Here is a 10,271-nt window from a genome sequence, read left to right as displayed (position 1 = left end):
GTGGTGATCGAGCGCCACGCAGGGTAGTCCACTAGTGGGCGATGCGGCAAGCGCAATCCGCAGTGCGGGCGTGTGCGGCGGCGATCGGCTTGCGTGAGTGGGGCACGGCGCGTCACAGGGCGCCGCACGGTGCTCGGCGCGTCAGCTGCGGCGTCCGGGGAGCGGTTGGCAATGGCGCAGAGATGGCGAACGGCCGCGCGGAGATGGCGACGGCAGCGCGAAGGCGGCAGAGGACGGGGGGAGAGGAAGCGGGCGGTGGCGGAGACGTGGCGTCCGGGGGCGAGAAACGGTGGTGGAGGGCGAGAAGGCGGCATGCAACGGCTGGTGGGCGGCGGTGGCGCATGAAGCGCGGACGACGGCTTACTGGCGGTAGGTGACGGCGTCGGTGGCCTTCTCTCCTCCGCTTCTCCTTTCCTTCTCTTCTCCTTCCTTCTTCTTCTTCTTCTTCGTCTTCTTCTTCTTTCTTCTTCTTCTTGTTTCTTATTCTTCTTCTTTGTTCTTCTTCCTCAACATGAATAACTCTTCAAATTCCAAACGTTACTTTTCAAGAAATTCAAGAGTGGTCTGAGGGGGGCGCCAACCCCTCCCTTATATAGGAAGGATGAAATGAGCCCCTTAAACTACAAAGGGAAGAATTAAAATAAAAGGGCTTGTAAGGCCACTAGGTAGATGGGAGGGGAAGATATCCTCATATGGGTTCTTCCCCTCGCTACAACAACAAAAAGATAAAGACAAAAAATAATGAAAAGGAAACATGAAACGAGTAAGTCAAACGATCCGAAGGTGGTGTGTCATCACGCCGAATATCTGAACCCAGGGTTGTGGGTCGAGCGGCTACTCGTGTTGGCTAGACACAAGTTGGTGGCGGGCTCGACGACGGTGCTCGCTCCTCGAGTGATAGACCTGCGGTGTCGGACGATGCCGCAGCATCAAATAGACATAGAGATATAGATAAAGATATAGATAAAGATATAGATAAAGATAGCGATAGAGATAGAGATAGAGATAAACATAGAGATAGAGATAGAGATAGAGATCGAGATAGAGATTGAGATAGAGATAGAGATAAAGATAGAGATAGAGATAGATATAAAGATAGAGATAGAAATACACATAAAGATAGAGATAAACATAGAGATAGAGATAGAGATTGAGATAGAAAACGAGATAGAGATAGATATAGCCATTAAGATAGAGATATAGATAGAGATAGAGACAGACATAGAGATAGAGAAAGAGAAAGAGATAGATATGGAGATAAAGATAGAGAAAAGGATAGAGATAGAGATATAGATAGAGATAAAGATAGAGATAGATATACAGATAAAGATAGAGATAGTGATAGAGAAAGAGATAAATATATAGATAAAGATTGAGATAAAGATACACATAGATATAGATAGACAAAAAGAAAGAGATAACGGTATAGATGTAGATGACTATAGAGATATAGATAGTAATAGAGATAGAGATAGAGATAGAGATAGAGATAGAGATAGAGGTAAAGATAGTTATAGCGATAGAGATAGAGATACAGAAAGAGATAGAGATAGAGATAGAGATAGAGATAGATATAAAGATAAAGATAAAGATGGAGATAGAGATAGAGATAGAGATAGAAATAGAGATAAAGATAGAGATAGAGATAGAGATAGAGATAGACATAGAGATAGAGATCGAGATAGAGATAGAGATAGAGATAGAGATAGAGATAGAGATAGAGATAGAGATAAAGATAGAGATAGAGATAGAGATAAAGATAGAGATAGAGATAGAGATAGACATAGAGATATAGATAGTGATAGAGATAGAGATAGAGATAGCGATAGAGATAGAGATAGACATAGAGATAGAGATAGAGATAGAGAGAGAGCTAGAGATAGAGATAGAGATAGAGATAGAGATAGAAATTATTATGTAGATGGAGATTGAAATAAAGATAGAGATAATGATTGAGATAAAGATTGAGATAGAGATAAATTGAGATAGAGACAGAGAGAGATAGAGATAGAGATAAAGATAATGATAGAGATAGGGATAGTTATAGTTATAGAGATAGAGATGGAGATAGAGATAGAGAAAGAGATAGAGATAGAGGTAGAGGTAGAGATAGAGATAGATATAGAGATAAACACAGAGATAGATATAAAGATAGAGATAGAGATAAAAATTATTGTGGAGATGGAGATTGAAATAAAGATAGAGATAATGATTGAGATAAAGATTGAGATAGAGATAAATAGAGATAGAGACAGAGATAGAGATAGAGATAGGAATAGTTATAGTTATAGATATAGAGATAAAGATAGTGATAGAGATAGATAGAGATAGTGATAGAGATAGAGATAGCCATAGAGATAGAGATAGAGTTAGAGATAGAGATAGGACATAGATGTAGATAGAGATAAAGATAGAGCTAGGCATGGACATAAAAATAGAGGTAGAGATAGAGATAATGATAGAAATGGCGATAGATATAAGGATAGAGGTAGAGATAGTGATAGAGATAGAGATAGAGATAGAGATTGAGATAGAGATAGTGACGTAGGACGGCTACGGAATGGACGATTAAGGAATGGATGACAAAGGAATGGACGAATGGGTTGACGGGATAGACTACGGGTAGATGGATGACTAGGGATGGATCGGATACTGGAGGGATAAAGTAGCCACAAAAATCACATGGTCAAATTCGGACTTTAAAGCTGATGAAAATCTGGTGGTGCAGCTCCGACCCTTATCGAGGGCGGGAGTACTGTCTTCCCCCACCGCGACGATGCCTAAGCACTGAGATCAATGTCCAAATTTGCGTCGCGAATAAACACTCGAGAAAGAGAGAGAAGGGGAAATCCAAACCAAATCTAAGTCTGACAGCGGTGGAAACTTCTCGAGAAAACACTAGACGGAGAACACTTTTGACACCAAAGAGTTGATGCGTACCTCGGCACCGTAGTGTGTGAAGAGGATGCTGGAAATTCCGATCGTGACGAGGCTGGGCGAATCCGAGTGTTGCGTGGCCCATTGGACGAGGAAGATTCTGGGAGTTTCGGGCGTTGAACGACCCTGGTAGAGAGTAGATGTCGTTGTCGCAGAGTCAGGTGTAGGCAAATACCCGCGTGCGCGGAGTGCGCGGAGGGCGTGCAGCACACCCAAACACGCATAGCGGGCGTGGCTCGAAGTGTCGGACGGCGTCGATGGTGACCGGCGCCACCGGCGTCGAAGTCTTACGGGGCGGCCTGGGCAGCCTTTGGGCAGCCCCAAGCGGGCGGCCTAGGGGCGGCCTTGGCGGTCCTGGCAGGGGCGGCCTGGGCGGCTTTGGTTGGGGCGGCCTGGGGGGTTCTGGTTTGGGCGGCCCCAAGCGGGCGAACTGGGGGTGGCCTTGGCGGCCCAGGTAGGGGCAACCTGGGCAGCTCTGGTTGGGGCGGCCTGGGCAGCCCTAGTTGGGGCAGCCTAGGCGGCCTTTGGGCGGCGAGAGAGAGAGAAGGAAAGAGAGAGAGGATGGAAGAAGGAGAAGAGGCAGACCAGCGACGCGACGGCGGCGACGGCGGCGGCAGCGGCGGCGATGACGGCTAGGGTTAGGAGGGATAGAGGAGGTTGGGCAGTCCTCCAAGAAGAGTTAAACAAAACTCAATTCTTAAAATAATGACTGCCTAAGTGTTTCTTGAAAACAATGGCCTATATATAGGTGTTACGCCCCTAACTTGGCGGCATTCCCTGCCTAGAGGCCTGCGTGCTTATTGGGAGGGTGTGCCCGCTGTATTTTGGCTCACGACTTGTTCAGGACTGAGTCATAATGGATAGTGATATCCAAATACCTGATCTATTAGGCCATTGCCACCGTCGGTGGTGATTCACGGTAGACTGCGCACGTGCCCGTCCACGCCCCGAGTAGGACGGATCAGGTACGGACCGCGCGTGCTGAACGCGGGCTGATCAGCGTGTGCGCGCGCGCGCCAAGCACTGCGCGCCAAAGCCAAGCGCTATGCGCGGGCGCCAGCGCTACGCGCCAGCGCCAAGCGCTGCGCGCGCGAGCGAGAAGCGCTGCGCGCGGGTGCGGGATGCTCAGGCCGGGCAACATGCCGCGGGTGCAGCGTGTGGAGTTGTGCGGGACGCCGTGCCGCGGCCGCGCCGTCAGCGCGCGCATTGCGTGTGCGGGGCGCGCGATAGGGAGACATCCCGCCAAGAGACTAAGGCAAGTGGCGCACAGAGAGCACCGAGACGACATAGTGGGCGTGCAGCGCTCCTGCGGGTAGTGCTGGGTGCGCAGCGCCCAGCTCAGGGGCGTCGAATGCGGCGGTGTCGCACATACTGGGCGTGAGAGTGTTGACATGGGTGCCAGTGGCGTGCGTGATCATCAAGGCAGGGGTGGCGTGTGTGATCGCCAGGCCCGCAGGCGCATGGCGCCCGGCCCGGCGTGCTTATGAAGCCGTAGAGCAGGCGCGCGCGCGTGGAGCGACGGCCCTGAGGCGGTGTGGCAACATTACCTTGGCGCAAGGCGCCTCGTCTCGTTCCTTGTAACACCCCTCGTCTTCCCCCATGTAATCTTGATGTACTCTTTAAGATATCAATGCAATGACCCTATTCGCTGATGGTGCCTAGCACCAACATCTCCTCTAACCCCTTTCAAGCGATCTTAAGCAATTTCACAAGCTTCCGCTGCAAGAGATCAAGGCTGCTCAATGTTCTGCTCTAAGCACTAAGGCCAGCATACGCCAATTCCGAGCAAGAAACCTAGCTCGAGATTTGACCGTGTGACAACTGGTATCAGAGCCAGGTTGGATCGCCTCCCCCTGTGCTTCTGAAGTCGTTTCACACACAGTTGAGGAGATGGAGTCGTTTCACACACAGTTGCACGAGGAGCGACGACAGAAGAAGAAGGAGCAGAGGCTGACAAATCGCCTGCTGCACAAAAACATGATGGGTTTGAAGATCCAAGTTGATAAGAACTACGATGAGTAGAAGTCGGACATAAGAGAAGTGTGGATAGAGACCCGCTAGAGGCAGGAAGGCCTCGAAGAAACTGTGAGACAACATGAGGACACCATCCGGCAGCTGACCGAGATAGTCTTTACACTAAAACTTCAGATGGAGAGGCTGGAAGAGGGCACCAGCAGTCACCCCAGTGGCGACACCGGGAGGAAGCACTCACTCCAAGCACGTAGTGGCAGATTTCCTTTACGAGTGCGAGCTGTATTTTGGCAATAGATAGCTATCAGATGAAAGCAATGTGCTACAGGCTAGCTATTTCCTCACTGACGAAGCGAAGCCGTGGTGGCAACAATGAGAAGAATGCGAGAATTGGCCACCCCCGACTTACGAAGAGTTTGTGTGGGAGATAAAGGAGAGTTTCATGCCGCATAACATGGCGTGGATTGCGAGAGGAGAGCTCAAAAATCTCAAAATGACGGGCAATCCGAGGGACTACATGGGCCAATTTGTGTCCATAATCCAGAGGATCACCGACACGTCTGAGGCGGACAAGCTCTACCACTTCGCGAAAGGCCTTCCCCACTGGCTCCAGACTGAGCTGGAATGGAGACAGTGCAGAGATTTGAACTCGGCTTATAAGTTTGTGGAAAGCACAGAGCTCCGCCCCACTAGACTCGCCAAGATGGAGGACAGACCCACGAAGGGGTACAAACCGTGCCAAGAGCGCGCCGAGGCACCAGCACCGCCAAGTAGTCAAGGCCTGAAGAGAAAGTTCAAGCAGGGCCACGTCAAGGGCCGAGATAAGGGCAAGAGCCCAAGACTATGGAAGCAAAGTCCAGGCGGCGGGGCAACAAGCTGACTTGTTTCGCTTGCGGAGGACCCCATTTTATGAGGGATTTCCCAAGAGGGACGACAATGGCCACCAACGTTAATGCGATGGTCGTGCCTCCGCCCCAACAAGATGTTCCCGGGGGAAGCAGTACGGTGACCCTGAACCCCCTCCAGTGCCTAGCGGCACTGTAGGACAGAACCCCTGTTCAGTATGAAGGCCTGAACCTCTTGCACGTCCTGGTACTGACCAACGGCAAGCCTTCCACGGCCATGGTCGATACGGGGGCGACGCACAACGTCCTCGCTGAAAAGGAAGCAAAGAAACTTGGCTTGAAGCTGGCCCCAAGTGCGGGGAAGATCAAGGTCGTCAACTCGGAGGCGCGAGACATCATCGGCGTGGCCAAGGGGGTATTGCTGTATGTGACAACGTGGGCGGGCCGGACCAATTTCATGGTGTCCCCCATGGATGACTTCACAGTCGTCCTGGGGCTCGACCTACTAATGGTTTCACGTGCTGTCGTGTTCCGCCAATACCGTGGCATCCTTTTTCCGGAGGGGTCTCACCCATGTTTCGTGAGGGACCAAGGGGCCTAGAAGCCCCGGAACTCTGCACTCCTGTCCGCCATGCAAATCAAGGACGGATTGAGGAAGGGGGAAGAGACCTTCCTCGTCACCATACGAGGGCTGACACCCCGAAAAAAGGGTGAAAGGCAGGGGTGCGCACCAACCCGATTGGCGGCACTTAGTTGGGGTGACGACGACGTCAATAACCGAGGTGCAGCCACAGGTGGACTACCGGGGCCAATTGCGGACGTACTACAGGAGTTTGTCGGGGCGATGCCCGCGTAGCTCCCTGCGAAGCTATCGCCCAGGCGGGATGTGAACCATGAGATTGAATTACTCCTCGGAACACGTCCCTCTGCGCGGGCACCCTACAAGAACTGAGGAGCTGAGGAAGCAGCTCCAAGAACTGCTGGAGAGCAAGCTCATCCGGCCATCCAAGGCCCCCTTTGAAGCTCCAGTTCTCTTCCAAAAGAAGAAGGATGGATCGCTCCAACTTTGTGTGGACTACCGAGCGTTAAACAAGGTAATAGTGAAAAATAAATATCCTGTACCGAATGCTGAAGAGCTGTTCGACAGGCTCGGCGAGGCTTGCTACTTCTCACGGATGGACTTGAAGAGCGGGTACCATCAAGTGCGGATCAAGGAGGGGGACGAACCGAAGACGACATGTGTGACTCACTATGGATCATTTGAATTTTGCATGATACCTTTTGGGCTCACGAACACTCCTGCTACATTTTGTTGCTTGATGAACAACATTTTTCGGGATTATATCGATGATTTCGTGGTTGTGTATTTGGATGATATTCTCGTATACAACCAGAGCTTGGATGACCATGTGAGGCACCTGAGGAAGGTGATGGCCAAGCTGAAGGAGCACGAGCTCTACCTCAACCCGAAAAAGTGTGAGTTTTCCTTGCAGGAGATCAAGTTTCTTGGACACCTAGTCGGGAAGGGAAGCGTGCGCATGGACCCCTCTAAGGTGAAGGCCATCAGAAATTGGACAGAGTCGAAAGGAGTACCGCAGCTAAGATCTTTCCTTGGGTTGGCAAACTACTACCCGAAGTTCATCAAAGGCTTCTTCCGACTAGCTGCCCCTCTGACGGACTTGTTGAAGAAGGATGTGAAGTGGCATTGGACAGACCGGTGTCAAAGAGAGTTTGATAAGCTGAAGAGTGCAGTCTCCAGCGAATCGGTGCTCCGATTGCCCAAGTTTAACAAGCCATATGAGGTACACACCGATGCTTCTGACTTCGCACTTGGAGGTGTCTTGATGCAGGACGGACACCTCGTGGCTTACGAAAGCCGCAAACTGAACGACGCGGAGAAAAGCTACTCGGTGCACGAGAAGGAGATGATAGCGGTGGTACATTGCCTGAAAGTTTGGCGCCACTATCTCCTCGGAGGGAAATTCGTGGTCTACACTAACAATGTGGCCACCAGCTGCTTCGAGTCCCAGAAGAAGCTGACCCCGAAGCAAGCAAGATAACAAGACTTCTTGGCAGAGTTTGACTTCGACTTGAAGTACAAGCCGGGGCGTGCCAACCAAGTGGCCGACGCCCTAATCCACAAAGAACCGAAAGTGTTCGTAGCCGCACTTTCAGCAGTCCAAGGAAGCATCCTCGACGAAATCAAGTTGGCGCTGAAAGATGACCCAAAAGCTGTTCACCTGATGAAGCGCATTGCTGCGGGCAAGACAAGGAGATTTTGGACTGAGGACGGCATCATATACGCAAATGGGAACAGGCCGTATGTGCTCCATGCGGGTGGGTTGCGCCGGAAGCTCCTTTACGAAGCACACGACGCTCCCCACGCCCGACACCTAGGGTAGGCCCGGACGCTTGCACTCCTGTCCAGCAGCTACCACTGGTCGGGAATGGAACGAGATGTAGAAGCCTATGTTCGTTCATGCCTGGTGTGTCAGGAAGACAAGACGGAGAAGGCCAAGGTAGTGGGAATGCTAGAACCTCTCCTGAGGGCGAGGTGGGCACGACGCCATCCTGGTTGTCATGGATCGCTTCTCTAAATACTCGACCTTCATCCCCACCACGTCAGGAGTGCACGCAGATGGAGTGGCTTGTCTGTTCATGTCCTATGTGGCGAAGTACTAGGGTCTTCCACTAGACATTATTAGCGACAGAGACACAAGGTTCACTGGTCATTTTTGGGAGTCGCTGTTCAAGTACATGGGCTCCAAGCTCAAATTTTCTACGAGCTTCCGCCCCTAGACATATGGGCAGATGGAACGTGTAAACTCCATGATCGAGGAATACCTCCGACACTACGTTTCGGTCAATAAGGAGAATTGGGTGGAGCTGTTGGACCCGGAGCTCGGCTACGGGTCACTTGCCTCTGGAAGTTGTGAAAAGGAAAGGGAATGTGCATTTCCCTGCGGCCTTCCGCTTTGCGCGCGATTATCATGCTCGCATTGAGGAAGCCCGTGAGGCATTGGAGCGTGCTGCTCAAAGAATGAAGAAGTACGCCGACCAACACAGACGGGACGTAGAGTTCCAAGTTGGCGACAAAGTTTTATTGAAGACCAATGCTCCGATGTTGAAGACAAAGCAGGCAAGGCAACGTCAGAAGGGCCTGGTTCCCCGCTACGATGGACCTTTCGAAGTGGTAGCGAAAATCGGCCGGGTTGCCTACCGTCTCAATATTCCCCGTCAGTTGGCGGTCCATCCGGTCTTCCATGTGTCGGTTGTGAAGAAGTATATACCAGATCCCGAAGACGCGGCGAGGAACCAGCCCCAACGTGCACCACCAAATGTGCGGGCGCACTTTGACCAAGAAGCAAAAGCGGTTCTGGCGAAGCGGGAAATTGATCGGGGAGGACGTCATGGCTGCTATCACAAGATCGAGTACCTTACCAAGTGGAAGAACAGGCCAGAGGAATCAGCCACCTGGGAGCGCGACTCGGACTTATGGCAGTTCGAGAACTTATTGCAAGCTTATGAAGTGAAGCAACGGGCGTCGACGAGGGCGTCGGCAAGTTCAGGTGGCGTGGGTGTGTTAGGCCCCTCACTAAGCGGCATTCCCTACCCAGAGGCCTGCGTGCTTATTGGGAGGGCGTGTTCGTTGTATATTGGCTCACGACATTTTAAGGACTGAGTCATAATGGATAGTGATATCCAAATACCTGATCTATTAGGCCATTGCCACTATCGGTGGTCATTCACGGCAGACTACGCACGTGCCCCTCTACGCCACGAGCAGAACGGACCAGGTACGGTGGCGTGTGTGATCGCCAGGCCCCCGAGCGCACGGCGCCTAGCTCGGCACGCTTGTGTTGCGGTAGAGCAGGCGCACGCGTGTGGCGACATTACTTCGGCGCAAGGCGCCTCGTCTTGTTCCTTGTAACACCCCTCATCTTCCCCCATGTAATATTGATGTACTCTTTAAGATATCAATGCAATGACCCTATTCACTGATTGTGCCTAGCACCAACATCTCCTCTAACCCCTTTCAAGCGATCTTAAGCAATTGCACAAGCTTCTGCTGCAAGAGATCAAGGCTGCTCAGTGTTCTGCTCCAAGCACTGAGGCCGGCACATGCCAATTCAAGCAAGAAACCTAGCTTGAGATTTGACCGTGTGACAATAGGCCTTGGAGGAAAGAGAAAAATTACGAGAAATTAGAGACGAGAAATTAAAGACGTGTGTCATGTCACGCCAAAGGACAGTTGTGGATCTGCCTCTTGCGTCGTGTCCTGACCTGCGTAGGGACGTGCGCGGGTGGAGACGTGCTTCTCGACGGTTGCGCCATGTTGACTTTGGTGGTGCCTCTAGTTGACTATGGCAGGTTGACTTCGGTTAACTTTGTCGTTCGGTCCATAGTAGGTGTGTTGACTCCGGTTGACCGTGGTGACGCGTTCGACGGTGATGTGTGGGTATCCTCGCCATCAGATAGAGATAGAGATACAGATACAGATAGAGATACAGATAGAGA

At 51.3% G+C, this 10,271-nt stretch overlaps 1 protein-coding gene across 1 annotated transcript; it reads left to right on the top strand.

The window, feature by feature from the left end:
• The first annotated feature begins 8,564 nt into the window (after nt 1-8,564).
• On the top strand, nt 8,565-9,435 carry LOC144713129 (uncharacterized). The gene is made up of 2 exons (XM_078587627.1): nt 8,565-8,703; nt 8,762-9,435. The coding sequence occupies exons 1-2, from the start codon at nt 8,565-8,567 to the stop codon at nt 9,433-9,435; spliced, it is 813 nt and encodes a 270-aa protein (XP_078443753.1).
• Nucleotides 9,436-10,271: the final 836 nt, after the last annotated feature.

Source organism: Wolffia australiana, chromosome 15 (genome assembly GCF_029677425.1).
Source record: "Wolffia australiana isolate 7733 chromosome 15, ASM2967742v1".
NCBI lineage: Eukaryota > Viridiplantae > Streptophyta > Magnoliopsida > Alismatales > Araceae > Wolffia > Wolffia australiana.
This window is presented reverse-complemented; position numbering and strand designations above follow the sequence as displayed.

Coding starts and splice junctions, on each gene's coding strand:
- LOC144713129 (XM_078587627.1), top strand. CDS start 8,565: ATGGAACGTGTAAACTCCATGATCGAGGAATACCTCCGACACTACGTT. Junction 8,704..8,761: donor TTGTGAAAAGGAAAGGGAAT/GTGCATTTCCCT, acceptor GCATTGAGGAAG/CCCGTGAGGCATTGGAGCGT.